This window comes from Engraulis encrasicolus, chromosome 10, assembly GCF_034702125.1.
Source record: "Engraulis encrasicolus isolate BLACKSEA-1 chromosome 10, IST_EnEncr_1.0, whole genome shotgun sequence".
Classification (NCBI taxonomy): Eukaryota; Metazoa; Chordata; class Actinopteri; order Clupeiformes; family Engraulidae; genus Engraulis; species Engraulis encrasicolus.
In genome coordinates, this window is record NC_085866.1 from 26265851 (window position 1) to 26283496 (window position 17646).

The window sequence follows — 17646 nt, forward strand, 5'->3', positions numbered from 1 at the left end:
GGGATTTTCCAGAGAACCCAAGTAGTCCCATTATAATAATCCCAAATAAATATAGCTACTTTTACATTAGTCTCTCAGCCTCTGTTAAACACCGGCCCTACTACTGCTGCTGCCCTGCACGACCTCCTATGGGCGTGGCCGCGAGCACTTGATGCGTAGGGATAGCGGGAAAACCCTGACCGACATGTGCAATGACCAATCACACTAAACATTCGGACAGCTCGCCCTGCCGAAGACATAGGCTACCTTACATATAAAAATAGGACAACCAGTAGCAAAGTTATTTAACAGTAGCAATAAAACAAAGAAAACAGACCAAGAGTGCCTTTACTGGTAAATCAGGTTCCCTAAAATAGGGTGAGAATTCATTCGTCATAGGAAACGCACATTGTAAAGGCCTTTCCAAATCCTCCAATCAGAGCGAGACATTATTCCCTGGAATGAATTATTTATGGCCGTTCTAAATTAAAACTTTCCTTTAAGGAATAGCCTAGACAAACCACTCAACAATGCAGATGTGTGCAAGCAACTGCATTTATTGTTTATTGACGACATGCGGGTGTCATGTAGCCTAGAGATTATTTAAATTCCAAAGGACATAATGTTGAAATCGCAGAACTAGCCTAATCCACGCATTTAAGTGGGTCCAAGCAAGCAACTTCAAGCAACTAGGCTACTCTGGCTTTTATATGGTATACAGTCAGCCAATCGTACGGGTTGGGTTTGCCAGGGGACAATGCCGTCTCTGGCGATATGTTATTTACAGTTGATGAGGCGCTGACCAAGCTGACACAAATGTGCGTATAGGTGTGTTTAGGACACAACCGAGGTTTGAAGCTAGGCCTATTCCATACAGCAGACTGATACAGTTAGCGCTAGGATATTACAGTGAAACATCATTGAGCACACAATGTGAATTTACCAATGCCTGCTGTAAACATAATAGTTTGTCTGCTAGGGCAGTGCAATTTAACACTTATTAACAGCATTTACTACTGACTACTAGTCAGTGACTAGTAAAATCTCTTTTTCTCACAGGATATTTGGATATCACACCTGTGTGTGTACAAGGCCTATACTTGGCTCAACTGAATATGATTTAAGAGTGCCATCTGTTGGTGCAACCCAGAATAGAGGCAACCATTGACTTTATATGGCTTCAACACACTTTCAGGCTAAGTAGGCCCTTGGACGATTAAGAGAGCGTATTATTGTAGCCTTTTTTATTGTGCTGTTTATTAAACTGCCCAAGGAATGCCTGCTAAATATTGAAGAGAAATTACGTATGGATTTGTAGTTGTTGGTGAGGACCACCGCATGCGTGCTGGTCAGGGGGTGTCGGTCAGAACACCATCAAGCAGTTGTCCCTTCTTTTTCTCTTTATTTTACCTCTTGCAGTGGAAACTTCTTACTGTACATGTGCAAGAGTATGTGCACGTGGTGCAAAGCAAGTAAAACTCTGGCTTTAAATTCCTCACACAAGGGTCAACCGAACCGAATCCAGGACCTGCGGGCCACCACGGGTCTCGAGGGGCCAGTACAAACAGAATCCTACATCCACCTCTGTCCACATACCAGGGGCCTCATGACAAAGACCTCCATAGATTTCCTATTGAATCTTTGCGTAAGTGAAAATCTGAAAGATGCATTTGCACTAGAACATTTCAAATGTATCAGTCCATGCATAAACAGGCTTTCCTGCCGATTCATGTGATGTGGCATGTCTGATTTCACATGAAATTAAGTACACATGCACTTTTCATGCTAAGTCAGTATTAGTACTAAGTTAGTTTTGTCCATGAGGCCCCAGGTGGCCATTTTAAAAGTAAAAATCATACTTTCCTTCCAACACAGGTGACTACCCTGAATAACTGGTCTTACCTGTCTTGTGTACTCGTTAAGATCAGCTGATTCAGAGCTGATTGGATCAAATTTTATGGCAGGGTTTTTACTATTCTGAACCAGGAAACTGATGGCTGGCCTGGCCTTGTGTGGCCTACTTATGTTAGGTAAAACAAACAAACAAAAACATTTTATGTGCTATGGTCCAGGAGAAATCTACGTTTTCCTCCATCACTCTCAAGAGGTGTTCTGGTGTAAGGCAACATTATATGCAAATAGCTTTTACTGAAGTATGAAGCAAGACCTTCATAGGGAAATAAATGACAATATTGGGGTCTATGACTACAGCTTACACACCATAGCAGAATGCATAAAGGGAAAGAAAAGGAATAGTTAACCATTCAAAAGAGGCAGGGACACAGAATGGGTTAACAGTCATTATTTATTAGAAATATGCAGTATGTCTGGCAAGTAAGCAATTCCATCAGATGCACAATATAATATTAGACATTCATTATGATGCACATCCAATACATTTTGGAAACATTACATAGCACACGGTCTACATGCATGTACTGCCAGCCAAGAGTTTAGGATAATGCCTTCAGTATTACTGGTAATGACATGTGGATCTGATTGTTTGCAACTATTTATTTGTGCCAGAGGTTTCAAAAATGTAATAGTAAAAAAATGTATAGAAATTCCTCCCTCAAGAGAGCCAGAGTGAACCAAAACACAGTTGAATCACACAGTAATTTAAAATATAATTTACAATATAATTTGCGTCCAAAATATATTAAAACAAACATAAAAATAATAATGACAATGTCACAGGAAAATGATGCATTGTGTAGTTCCAAACTACTACACAAACTAGTCCATATTGACAAACTACCTGCAAGTTGTACATATTGACATTTTCTTAAAGACAGGGCCAGCAATGAAATAAAAATAGGGTCAGCTGGCCTTTATACAGCTCTGTGGCCAATGAAGGTTATTGAGGACTGGAATTGCCTAAGAATCTCAAATGTCATCTCTCACCTGAATACAGTTTCACTAATTCAAATTCGAAGTACAGTGAGTGAAGTTATTATAGCTATACTGGGACAGTGTTAAGCACAGTCAACAAAGTTTAACAACTTTTAACTGGCAATGTACTGGGACTCAAAGTACAGATAACAGATTGAGCCATTGCCCTGATTTTAGAAGGTCTGTAACAGGGTTGTGTAACTCTCAACACCAAGACTGCTAATAAAATGTTTCTATTTGCTTTAATAACCGTATGTGCTTCTTGGATACAATTATTTGTGAGCTGCGTAACAGTTCATATTGCCTGAGCTGTGCGTGTTGTTATTGTAAGCGTGTGTATCCGGGCAAGGCAATACCACTGGCCATTCACGTTCTTCACTTTTTTATATATATATAATTTCACAGCCTGACAGCTGCCAATGGTAAAACACTGGTAGTTCAGATCAGGGTTCAGTTCCATGCGCCTGCCATATCTTGTTAGAGTTTAATACTCACTTCCTTCCTAAGGCCTTTGAGTTCCCTCAAAAATCATACTCTCCATCAATGTGCCCACACTCTAAAAACTGACCACAATAAATACATTCAGATTTGCAACGTCACAGCCGAATAAAATAAAATAAAATAATGTCTATTATATATATTTTTTCTGTATATACACATACTATGTATCCTTACGTGTGCACACACTTTATTAGTCCATGCGCACGCACACACACTCACGCACGCATGCACACACAGACATACACACACACACACACACACACACACACACACACACACACACACACACACACACACACACACACACACACACACACACACACACACACACACACACAGGTGTCTGAAGAGTAGGGGCATAATATAGAAAAACTAAGTGTCTAACTAACAGTTGAGAAACAGAAAGAACTTTGAGGAAAATTGTGGGTCAGTGTTAGCCTGATTATCTTCGACTTTCAAATCTCTTCGAGACCAAGAGCATATCAATTAACGTTTCCCAAAAAGCATGGTTGACCGGCCTCCCTAGGTTTGCTACTGTTTGACTGGTTTGCGACAAAGTGGGTGGATTTTGCGACAAAGTGGGTCCCGATTTTTCTGGAGATCAGAAAAGATTTCTACATTGCTCTTGGCCGGACTAGAAGCAACGCCGAAGGTGTTGCGTCAGTAGGAGGCCGTGGCCTGGCTAGGTTTGTATGGTTGATAATAACTATACACCAGAAGAAGACGGGACTGACCATAGATAGATAGAAACAACAACCCTTAATGGACACAGGGAGAAACAAACAGCTGTTAAAGATAAAGTGCAGCAATGGAATGAAGGATAATTAAACGAGACTTCATTGCTGCACAGTTAGGAAATCATTCCACAGCAGCAGTTACTGTACTGTGTTGTCTCTGAACAAATATATAAAAAAATGAATTCATTATAACACCTCCAACCATCATAGTGAACCTCCTTATTCTTTACTTGACCAAAGAGCTACTAAGCTAACAAGCTGTTGCCAAAAGGTTTTTATTGTAACCCAATGACTGATGCACAGTCAAGGCCTACCTACGCAGTCCAGACGCAAGCTCGAGCCAACACCCCTTGCAGCAATGCATTTTGGGAATCATACTGAGCTTAGGAAACAAAACACAAGAAAAGGGCTATGTGTGGAGGTCACGATGCTAGGTGCAGTAGCCTACAGACAGAGAGACATTAAAACATGCAACATTTAAGTGTTATTCACATGTAAAAACCTAATTGTACAAGTCCATAGTGACGTCGCCATTTTCAGTTCAGTCTCTTCACGAGATGTCTGAATGTCCGTTACTATTGTGCAAATAATATCTAAAAATATACTTCAGAAACCATGAACTCACCATGCCACACATTAAATCCAATATCACATGATGGGATATAGATGACAAAGTCAAAGATTAAAAAAGGTAGCAAATGGTATTTTAACAAGGAATCCTTTTTTGTCAGTTAAGAGGAAAATTCAATGCCACAGTAGTATAAAAGCCATCGCATCTATTTGACAATGAGTAAATTGCCTTCTAAGAGTGTGTGTGTGTGTGTGTGTGTGTGTGTGTGTGTGTGTGTGTGTGTGTGTGTGTGTGTGTGTGTGTGTGTGTGTGTGTGTGTGTGTGTGTGTGTGTGTGTACGAATGAAGGCTGTGTGTGTTTTAAGCTGGTACACATGTGGACCCTTCTATTGATTACTGATACAAAGCTCTGATTGGGCCACTGCAGCCCTGATCATTTGAACTGAAATCTATTGCTGCGGTATGATAATATTGGTGATTCCTGATTATTCACACTTCTGGCAGTTAATAAGATAGTTTGTTAACATTTTACACGTTTCCCTGTATCCATATGCTTGGAAGAGCTTACACTGTTCTCACCCTTAAACACACACACACACACACACACACACACACACACACACACACACACACACACACACACACACACACACACACACACACACACACACACACACACACACACACACACACACACACGCACGCACCACATACAAACCTCCATTGATAAAAGACAGTCTATCCCCAACAGTCTATTAGCCTTCCTCTCAGCTGGTGATGGGAATAGGACTTTAGTAGTAGTAGTTCACAGTTCTGGGAACAGTCGTGTGTCACAGTCTGTCATTACAGTGCACCTATATTGCTCATAACAAGAACAGCACTGAACAGTCATGTACTTCTATCTTAACACGGCGGCCACGCCATCATCCTTCATCATCGGGGGAGCCAAGTGGAAAATCCTCTCAGTTCGAGTGCTGGGTGTGTAACAAGGGATGTGTTGTAGCTGCTTATAGGCCAATGACAATTATTTAAGTGCATGCTTAACACAAGCGTGGTGCTATCAAAATAGTGCTTCAGTGTGTTTCCATTTAAGGTGAATGGGGGGTTGTTTGCGACAGGGGGAAAGCTTATGAACTAGGCACACACTGTTCAGCCTCTTTTTGAGACAGCTAATGGAACCCCATTCACTTTCCTCCATGCTGTAGTTGCTGTGGCAACCGTTTTAAGCTGCATGCAACACTGCCTGTAGCCTCTAGGGGCAGCAGTGCCACACACAGACAGCGACAATGCACTTCCTCCTCCTGAGAGACAAAAAGGCAGCTGTTACCGCAGCAACACACAATGGGGTGCGCTGTTCTGCGCTGACTTGGCTCATTATGGTCGCCTGGCCAATTACCACGGTGGACATGTTAGACATGGCCCGCTGTGCTGCTGTCTTTTGAAGCACACATCCCGTCACATCACAACACACTACACCACAACACAACACAACACTCTCTCCCTCAGACACACACATATTCACACACACACACACACACACGCACGCACGCACACGCACGCGCACACACACACACACACACACTCAAATCCCTGTCCTCATGCTGAGACAAGCAGCTCAACATATACTACAAGGGGTCGAAGGTCACACTGGCATGTTCTGAATGACCCGCTGACCTTCATTGAGCTTCTGTGGAACAAAATGGGATGTATAGATGTATAGGGTGTGTGTGTGTGTGTTGTGTGTGTGTGCGAGAGAGAGAGAGAGAGAGAGAGAGAGAGAGAGAGAGAGAGAGAGAGAGAGAGAGAGAGAGAGAGAGAGAGAGAGAGAGAGAGAGACAGAGAGACAGAGAGACACAGAGAGAGAGTCTGTGGCTGGGACATAAAGAGATTTTTTGGCCCACTGATACAGTGCTGCAGGGTAAACTGAGGGCTAACAGCGTTTTTACTGCTTCACTGATTCTGATTGGGTAGCAGGAGCGGAGGAGGTCAAGCGCTCTAGTATCCAGCTGGTCAGCTCCTTCATCGTGGCCTCCGCCGTGTCAGGGAGGTCGTGGTGGAGGGCGTGGTAGGCTCCTTCGTATATCTACAACGGCAAACACAACAGACATGGAGACATTAACATGGCGTGTTAAAAGAGCGATCCACTATTTTGGCAACGCGGTGGGCGTGGTAGTCTACGCTCCCTCATACATCTACTAGTACAAAGGGGTGAAAGAGGTTTCATGTCTTGAAGGAGCTAAACTTCATACAGGGTTGCCTGATGAGACTGACCATTTCCAGCCCAAAAAATGCTCAGAACCTGCCTTGGAGCACAAAATCCCACCCAATTTGAACTAAATTCTGTTGATTTCTATGGCCATAAATCTGCAGAAAAAAACGCCCAAACGCCCTTGCCATCTGCCATAGCGGCATTTCCCGGTGGGCCTCACAAAGGTGCGGGCCCCACTGGTGAGTCAGTTTTGCACCGCTAATTATGAGGGGCCTCTTTAAGCCAAAAATGCCCAGGCCCTATTTCTCCCCCAGTCCAGCCATGGACATTAACATGGCATGTTGAAAGACCCATTCACTGTTTTGGCAACATGTTGGGCTTGGTGTGCTCCCTCATACATCTACAACAAAGGGGTGAAATAAGTTGTCATGTCTACAGTAACTACAGTGCATACAGTAGAGTTACACTGATGACTAAGGTGTTTTCAATGCCATGCCGCATGTATAGTGTGCATGGTAGGCTACATATCTACAGCGACAATATAATTAATTCAATCTAATCTAATCCACATACATTTTATTGTATTCTCTATTAACATTATTACCCAGGGCCCAGCCGTCCGCGACGACCGGCCCAAGCCAAGCCGAGCCTTCCCCTTCTCTCTCTCCCCTCCCCAATCATTTCCTGTCCCTCTGTTACTATCCTATGAATAAAGGCATGAAAAGCCCAAAACATATATATATATATATATATATATATATATATATATATATATATATATATATATATATATATATATATATATTACTCAGTCATACTACCGATCTGGCAATATCCTTTAGCTATTAGTTCCGCATGAATCACTGGATTACGCTAGTCTAATTACAGGCATTCCAACTGGTGTAATCCGATTACATGATTTATGCTGTGCTACGCTAAAATGTGACTGCCAAGTCCCCAGATTGACTAAAAGGATTCAAAAAAGTGTAAAGTGTACTGTGTGTACTGTGTAAAGTGATTGATTTGTATACCAGGCACGTGCACTCCAATACGGCAGGGGAGGCACGGCCTCACCAGCCCCAGATGATTATGATGAGATGCAGTAAATGTGAATAATAGTTACAATAACAGCTATTGTTTTCGAGCATCTGCACCATAACTACCATTTAAGCAGTGTTTAAACTGTTTCACTCGTTTTCAGTCATTTTTGTGGCCAAAATCGTAATATTTGCCCATTTCATGTCAAATTCCTCTGAATACGCTGAATTTGGGGCAACTCTGAATTTGCCTCACCCCCGGATTGCGCAATCCCTCGTTAACAGGCTTGAGCGCATGCGCCATTTTGCTCGTTCTGTGAATGCAACCTGGTAATATTGTATTAAACGTTTTTATACATTTAATAGAAGTATGTATGGTGTGCCCTCATTTCCTGATAATTTTTTTTACTATTTTCTACGTGTGATTATCATTTCTTTACTCTGAACGCCCACTGAAATATACAGTGATGAGGCCAGCAGTAGCCTGGCCGCAGACTCCTTCTGGCGTTGAGTCTTGCTGGCCAGTTACGTCATAGCGAATCTGAAATTCACAATACAGTCAGTCGGTGTTGTTGGCTAGCTTGTTCACTTTGACTGCTACAAGTGGATTTCATAACGAAACTAAGACCATTCTCAAAGTTGGATTTCCAAGGGGAAAATATGTGATAAAGAATGGGGAGGACCGACAGAGCTGAAGGGTTTGCTGCAGGTGACCGGTCAACTACCCGATCATTTCAAAGTGAGCGGTAGAACAGAAAAGATTTTTTTGTTTCCCCTGTGTCTTGTTTGCAACCGGCGAGAATGTGTGGAAGAACATTCGCATGGGATTTCACGACTTAACAATTTACTAAGGACTAAGGAGCCTCACGAAACAAATCCTTGCGGCTACTCATATTCATATTCAATGCCAAATTGCTTTGGACGTTTGGGGCGTCTCGAATAGATGTGGCTTTGGATGAACAGCGCCGGCTAAAGTAACGTTAGCATGCGCAACGCCAAAAGTGAAGGAAAAGAGCGGCGCCTGGACCTGATGTACGAGTTAAAGGTAAGAATAAAGATCAGTGTTTCCTATGTGTGTGAAGCCTGTGTTTGTGAGACCCGTGGGGAGATAAAGAATCCGCCGTGATTCTGTCTGGTGTGGTGGTAGCTTTTGTGATCTGAACAGGATTCTCATGTGCCCTGTAACTGTTTGTAAAGTTGAGTACAGGGCGTTGAGGTAAATCAAATATACCCGTGTAGCCTAACTACAAGACTCTGATCTAATTCCAAAGTGTAGGCATAACATAAATGACAGTCCCAAAATATTTGGTGACCATATCGAAGCTTGTGTAGTAATCTCTGTTTAAATGTTGACATTCGCTTCCTGCCACACCTTTGTCCCACCTTTGTCCTACAAGTAGATGTAGGCCTACATTTGCACGATAATCCGGTGCTTATCACAAAAGCTACCACACCAGTTTGTTCGCCGTGGTGCTCAGCGGTCTATATGACACCATGTTTTGAATCCTGTGTGTGTGTGTGTGTGTGTCTTTCATTGAGCATCCGCCCTGATGTGGTTTATGTGAGACCACTGTTTGAATCCTGTGTGTGTGAGAGCAGTGGGCTGTGAAGGAGCTACACTCTTCACTACTCTCCCCTCCTCCTCTCCTCTCCTCTCCTCTCCTCTCCTCTCCTCTCCTCTCCTTTCCTTTCCTTTCCTTTCCTTTCCTTTCCTCTCCTCTCCTCTCCTCTCTTTTCCCATCTCCTCTCCTCTCCTCTCCTCTCCTCTCCTCTCCTCTCCACTCTCATCCTCTCCTCTCCTCTTCTCTCCTCTCCACTACTCTCCTCTCCTCTCCTCTCCCCTCTCCTCTCCTCTCCTCTCCTCTCCACTACTCTCCTCTCCTCTGCTCTGCTCTCCAGCTCTCTCTGCCGTGATGCTTCTGTTTGTCCACATTGCTGCTGTGTGGTTTATGTGAGACCACTGTTTGAATCCTGTGTGTGTGTGTGTGTGTGTGTGTGTGTGTGTGTGTGTGTGTGTGTGTGTGTGTGTGTGTGTGTGTGTGTGTGTGTGTGTGTGTGTGTGTGTGTGTGTGAGAGAGAGTGAGAGATCTAATAACATTTTCTCTACGGAAATGCAGCATGTTTTATTTTGTAGGCCTACCTTATGTTAAGAAAGCTACGACATATCAAGCTTATCAGTAGGCCTATTTGGTAAATTTACAAAAATGTACTTATACTGTAGCTGTAGTATTATATATTTGAAAATCTGATATTGGAAAAGTCAGTGCCTCACCAGCCATAAAGTTGACCGCACGTTACTGTTGTATACACATGTACATATACAAAAGACAATCACTTAATTGGGGAAATTGGCCCTTCCTGAAATACAGTAAGTACATCAGCTACTGTACGTGGAGGGTCCATCACAGTAAGTGCAATCTGAAAGCAATTATCTTAAAGAGAAAATGGGCTGTAAAACACATTAATGCTGACTCAACCAGGATGCTGACTAATCAAGGATGCTTTCTACAAATAGCTGCTTGTCATTAAAAAAAAAGACTTCCTGAAAATGTGAGTTTTCTTTTGCGTAACTATCACCTCCTGTGTTTGAGTAGGTCTGCTAATGAAGAGTTTGTCTCTAAAGCATGGAAGCTGAAAATAGATTGGTTTCCTCAATTCCTCATTTCCTCAATTCCTCAAGCACTCAGCCAGGATGTTGACTAGTCAATGATATTTTCTACTATGAATAGCTGCTTGTCATTAAAAAAAAAGACTTCCTGAAAATGTGAGTTTTCTTTTGCGTAACTATCTGATTCAACATCATAAGTTATGTCACCTCCTGGTTTTGAGTAGGTCTGCTAATGAAGAGTTTGTCTCTAAAGCATGGAAGCTGAAAATAGATTGGTTTCCTCAATTAAGGATGCTTGATTTAACTGTAAAGCAGCTTTCAAGCCGAGTGCTCTGGCAACCAAGTGGAAGGCATGGGAACTAATTTTGGATAGAGGCATAATGAGGTCTGAGAGCGAAAGGCTGCAACATTTCACTCCACTTTAAAGGTGCAAGGTGTAAGATTGTAGCCAGAATAGGTATTGCAACTATGCTTTTCATCGAAATTGTACTGCCTATCACCAAATTTGATCTTTTTGTGAATATTTACTAAGTAATAAACTAGTACTTACTAATATGACCAATGTACAGTACATTTTTGCAGCTAAACATTTCTGCAAATTCAAAATGGAGAAGATCCCCTTTTTCAAGCATGAAAAGTGCAATTTTCTCGGTCAAATAGAATACTTGATGGTGGTGGTGGGAATGGGCAGCATTGATTCTGAACTACTAAAAAAATCACGGGGTGCACCTTTAAAGGTACACTGTGCAGGAAATGGTCAGAAAAGGCACTGCAACTATGCTGCTCATTGAAACTGGGCTGCCTATTGCCAAATTTGATCTTTTCATGAAAGTTTACTAAGTAATAAACTAATATTTTCTTGCATGCCCCAAGTATGGTCATTTTTGCAGCTAAAAATGGCTATTTCTGTAAATTCAAAATGGCGGACCATGGAGAAGATCCCCCTTTTCATGTATGAAAAGTGCAATTTTTCCAATCATAATGAACACTTAGAATTTGATGGTGGTGGTAAGTATTCATGAAAAAGGTAACATTAGTGAATGGGTAGCATGAGTTCTGGAAATAAACAACTAAAAATCTCACACAGTGTACCTTTAAAGCAATTATGTCATACACCTCATATACTGTATTATAGTTAAGTAAGTGAAGTAAGGTGAAGTTTATTTATACATTGCTTTTCACAGACAAAACAGCTTGAATAATCTTAAGTAAAATTATATCTATGTGTAACCGAGATCATCTTGCACTAGCTTGTGTGATGCGTAACTTGACCTATGACCTGACTTCCACCCCCAAATAATAATTAGGTTAGCGTGATGTAAGGTCATTCTTCTTTAACCTTGAATTGTCAAAGTCAAACATGAGCAAGGAACCAAGGGAACCAAGGGCACACAGTTTTGTCAGCATCAGTACAGTGACATCACATAGAGCTTTCATGTAACACAAAAAAAATCCATTTTGACCAAAATGTCCCTTATGATCTTCTAACGCTCACCCCCTAGTAATTAGGCCAAGAGGGACATTATATACATGAGCCCACTCTCTAAAAAATGCCTGTTGAAATTACGGCAAAAATCTGTCAAATTGCAACAGTCAGTGACCGTAAAATGTAAAACAGTTTATCTCTGTACTAAATATGGCAAGCCACTATTTAGTCAAAAAGCGGTACATAACTTTATTTTTGACAGGTGTCATATGTAGAAAATACTGGACTGTTCTCTGTAAACAAAGATATTGGAAAATACCGTTAAGTGAGATGAAGTAGTCAAGAAACGGTACATAACTTTATTTTTCACTGGTGTCAATATGTAGAAAATACTGAACTGTTCACTGAAAGAAAATATTGGAAAATACCGTTAAGTGAAGATGAAGTAGTCAAGAAACGGTACATGACTTTATTTTTCACTGGTGTACACATATGTACACAGCAAATTTGCCAGAGTTCGATTGATCAGAGTTAGACTGGTGTTCAGCCAAAATCTAAACATCAAGAGTTGCAGCAACACTACAGAGTGTTATTTGACTCCTCTGGATCCGAGTTGTTGAGCTAAGAGAGCTAGAGAGTTAATGTTTAACTCCCTTGTGAGTTATGAAAAACATGCCTCCCCAATTTTCAAATGTTTTGGCAACATGAGCAGCCATTTTTGTTGAGTCCCCTATAAGTGAACCAAACTCAATCCTCTGTTAGTGAACCAAATTGTGAACCAACAGACAAAGAACTCTGTTCTGCTTTTCTTCACATTGTGTATACTACAAAAAGTAGGTGCTCTTTCTGGTCGTGTTAGGCTTTTTGTCCTCTTTAATCCAATAGATCTCTTGTGATTGCACTTGTTCCAGGTGTAACTTGTCAAACCACTGATAGGCTGGTTGTAACAGGCAGAGTTTGATGTCAACACGCTATTTGATTAGTAGCCATCAATGAGTATTAACCTAGAGTACAACCCTTTGCATGTGTTGTAGTTCATCCTGCGAAAAATTCTCCACCGCAATAATTTTTTCCTTTATTGGACTTTGAGGCTTTGCCATCAGTTTTTTCGTTTGAGAGGCAAATTGGCACTGTAAACCTCTTCAAAATTCAGAATATCCTTTTTTACATTCCTCCTACCTAACAGAAAGCAATGGAGGTTATAATGAATTGAATATTAATTACTCCACAGAAAACATATTGCCTGTCTGCTTGGCTCCAGGTGCCTCCACGTTGTAGATTTGACAACAATGAAGCTGGCAACTGAATAAACTGTGCAACAGTTAAGGACTGCAAATGGCAACAGTTAACAGCCTACAGTTTAGCCTCATTTAATGTGTAAAATATACCTTTAGGCTAGTATAATCTGAAAAAGTCTACCTGGGACAGTAATCCCTTGAGCTCTTAGAAGTAGCCCAGTCTATTTGAAACTGTCATTCTACCCCATCCAAATCAATCTATCAATCAATTCCTGACCTCACCTGAGTGCTAAGGGCTGTCATGCAATGATTAACTTACTGCCTGCACCTGCCAAATGCTTCATCACTCGGGTCACATGGTTCACTTGAACATGTATTTAAACAGGGACTGTTGCATTGTACCGCTCACATGGTTGCTAGCTAGCTAGCTGGCTGGCTGGCTGTAAGGCAGGCTGGCCGGCTGCTGGCCGGCCCTCACCTGGCCGGCCCGGCAAGCAGGTCACGTTGTAAGGGTGGCTGCATGGTGGCTTGCTAACTAGCTTGTTTGCTAGCTTGCTTGCCCCGCTAGCTTTGGCCTTCATTTTCCTTAAGGTTATTTTCAGGCCTTTTTTAAAAAAAGAATGGATTTGCATACCCTTCTGATGATACTAGACTGGTCCACCTGCCTGCACTAGACAATCTGGCAATTGGGCATTTATTTAGGTATCTAATTAAGTTGATGTTTATTGGACTCCAATGAGTAGAATCAGTCTAATCAGTTGTCTGTGATTGCAACTCTATAATTGGACTCACCTGAGTATAATCAGTTGTCTGATTGTAACTCTATAATTGAACTCACCTGAATATAATCTGTCCAATCTGTTTTGGCAACCACTGCTGCCATAATTTTACCGTAAAATGTAAAAAAAACCAATACCGTTATTTATTTAACGGTAGGCTTTGGCAACCACTGCTGCCATAATCTTACCGTAAAATGTAAAAAGGAAATATACCGTTATTTGTTTAAAGGTAGACTTTGGCAACCACTGCTGCCAGCAATTTTCCGTAAAAACAACAGTTCTTTTTTTACTGTGCACTCTCTAACCTGCAGTGTGTTTTTGGAGCTCTTAGCTTGGTCAAGCATCACTTAGAGCTGATGATGTCAAACAGTTTGTCAATATCAAGACCTTGCATGGAGCTGGCATGTACAGTAGGCTAGTACAAAACTCTATTTTGACCAAAATTTTGCCTTTCTAATAATCTTCGACTTAATCAAAAGGTTTTTTATTGGCATGCACTTTGTATGGTCTTATGGAGGGTGTTTTATACTTGAAATGCTTTCATGTAAAAAAGGTGTTCTATTAACAAAGTTGCCTTGCCTTTCTTTCTGATTCCCATGCCTAATAATCAGGTCAAGCAGCATGGCATGACGTAGAGGCGGCAGGGCGCCAGAACAAGTTTTAAAGTGGTGGTGCAGTTTTTTTCCTTCATTCTTTATCTCTTAACAATGTGACTGCTGCTGCACTCCACTCATTTGTCTGCACTCTGCACAGTAAAAGTTGAGGAAACCCTTATTTAGGGAGCCCAAGAGTGGGGATGCAAACGCACCACTGCATCCCTCTTTCCAGCACCTATGGACGTAAGGTCGTTATTCTCTAACCTTCAGTGTCTATGGGGCACCTAAGTCACGCCTTTCCACTTCCGAGCCGTGGGGCTGAAGCTCTCAACATTTTGAATGGGAGTAAATGGAGCAAGTCAAGCTAAATCCTCATCCAGTTCGGCATGTGCTCTGGATTTCACATATGATGGCAGTGCATTTTTAAGGTTTGGATTTGCATCGTAAGACCACTCATTTTCGGCACGCAAGAAAGGTTATTTTAGCTTTCGTGCAAAACTGTGTTAGAGACTACAACGTGCGCCTCGCATATTTGACGTGAACCAAGGCACAGCCAACCCTACTGCTGCTCCGCTGCTTATGTGGACATATGTGGGCTTATGTGGACAACTTTTGGGCTTTAAGTCTGACCTAACCACTTCATTTTGAATCAAAATGCTAAAAAAAATCATAATAGCTCAATTTAAAAAAAAAAATACCTCTTGAGCAAATTTACAACTTTTAAGGCCATTACATTTTGCCTTATGAATTTATCAACTTTTAATAATTTTTTCAAAACCCGCGGACACCCTGCTAACCTTCAGTGTCTTGTCGGAGCTCTTGGCCTGGCTGTGCATGAGCTGGGAGCCCCTGATGTCACACAGCTTGTCGGCGTCGCCATGGAGAAGCAGGAAGGGCCACGTGATGTCCGGAATGTTGCGCTGAATGCGGTTGGCAGCCTCCATGAGCTGCATTCCAAAGGAGACCCGCATGCCTCCGTGGTAGTTCAGCTCGTCAGAGTCGTACGCCTCCACCTGGGGACACACAGCAGAACTGCACTCAAAACATGCTGCCTTACATTACATTGCATTTGGCAAACACATTTTTTAAAGTTTGTTTTGGGGACTTTTTTGGCCTTTATTAAGACAGTACAGTGTAAGAGGAGACAGGAAAGGAGCAGGAGATAGATATGGGGTAGGGCTGGGAAATGACCCCGGCCGAACTCGAACCGGGGTCCCCATGAGCATGCAAGCTCAAATGTTGGGGGCTTAGCGTGCTGCGCCACAGCACCCCCCGGCAAACGCCTTTTATTCAAAACGACTTACAATAGAGGACATAATCATAGCCAACATCACTAGCAGATACGACGTGCACAGGAAATATACAGAACTTCAGGTGTAAATGCAAAGTAGGGTTAGGTTTTCTTGTCAAGTAGAATACACGTCATGTCAAAGAGTGTGGTCTGGGACAAGGGGAGCTAAAGACTTGACAGTCAAATAGTGTAGTAGTGCAAGATATCTACAAGATAGACATGAGGGCATCAGCAACACTGAATAACAGATACACACTCGGACAATGTCAGACAACACGCACACACTATAAACACTTAATTTATTTAAGATGAACAGCAAAGGACGTTCATGTATGCAGGCCTATTTTCCTTACTGGATCACAGTTGTAGTTTCATTCTTGCACCTAAGTATGAGCTGTGCAAAGCCTTTCTGTTGGCAATGACGCATTCCAAAAGAAACTAGGCTACAGTATTAGTTCATATTGCTTAATCACATTATTTGTATTCATTGTCAAGTCGAGAGTTATTAAACACTTGCTAAAATCCAGATTATCTTTTCAGTCATAGCACGAGCTTCAGTTCAAAGCTCCATCAGTGCCAGTACTTCTATCTAGAATAGCTGTCTAGGAAGATGTGGGGGAAGCAGTGAAGATGAAGGTAGTATAGGAGTGCTGTGCTCCCATAGACCTGCATTGCTACGCTTAATTTGGCTATACTGTTAAACTAGGCAATGCAAACACATAGACGAAAAAATCCTATGTATTCTCTTATTTTACTGGGACTTATCCACATATACAAGCAATTTCTTGCAATAAGGTGCACTGTTCCTTTCATGTCTGTTTTCAATGCTTCAACAGACGTGGCCCCAGTGTCCATAAGCCACCACATAGGCATTCCACACCACAGCTACCACTGAAGCAGACGTGAAACAGGAGAAAAGCCAGCGTAATAACCATATCATGCACTCTGGCACTCTCTCGGGGCATTGGCTTGGCACATCTCGTCTACAAATCAAAGGATTTTCTTGCTTCCCACATTCTTTCACACACACACACACACACACACACACACACACACACACACACACACACACACACACACACACACACACACACACACACACACACACACACACACACACACACACACACACACACACACACACACACACACACACACACACACACACACACACACACACACACACACACACACACACACACACACACACACACACACACACACACACATTCCTATTCCGTCCTCATCGTCATACATACCTGCTTGGGGTCCCGGGAGACCCATTTGGACTGAATGGAGCCCAGGGAGAGATTAGGCATCATGTGATTCAGCATCTTGGCCAGAAACACCTGACACAGAAAAGACACAGAACAGAGAAATGAAAAGGAAAGAAAATATCTGTGACACCTGACCCAGTTTAATAAAGCAGAAAAAAAAGAATGTGCGTGTGCGTGTGTGTACGTGTGAGTGAGTGAGTGAGTGAGAGACAGACAGACAGGGCACTGTGTGTGTGTGTGTGTGTGTGTGTGTGTGTGTGTGTGTGTGTGTGTGTGTGTGTGTGTGTGTGTGTGTGTGTGTGTGTGTGTGTGTGTGTGTGTGTGTGTGTGTGTGAACAGGCCAACTACACACAGGGTTTCAAGAATAGCAGGCTATGTTGAGAGAGCTGAGAGCCGGGCAGTACTACAGGACTCCCTGGAGTGTCCAGAAGCAGGCCTACTGTTTTCCCACAATTGTTCCACATTTTTAGTGACAGCGCTGTAAAATTTAACAGCTTCAAATTAAA

At 42.2% G+C, this 17646-nt stretch overlaps 1 protein-coding gene across 2 annotated transcripts in view; it reads right to left on the bottom strand.

Annotated features, from left to right (window-relative positions):
- Positions 1–2266: 2266 nt before the first annotated feature.
- The window catches only part of mgll (monoglyceride lipase), a 43514-nt gene continuing 28134 nt past the window's right edge, over positions 2267–17646 (bottom strand). For both annotated transcript variants that reach the window (XM_063208496.1, XM_063208495.1), the window contains 3 exons: positions 17123–17212; positions 15370–15585; positions 2267–6762 (listed from right to left, as the gene is read on the bottom strand). In XM_063208496.1, coding sequence (XP_063064566.1) covers positions 6622–6762; positions 15370–15585; positions 17123–17212 — 447 coding nt within the window. In that variant the 3' untranslated portion in view covers positions 2267–6621. The remainder of the gene's footprint in view (positions 6763–15369; positions 15586–17122; positions 17213–17646) is intronic.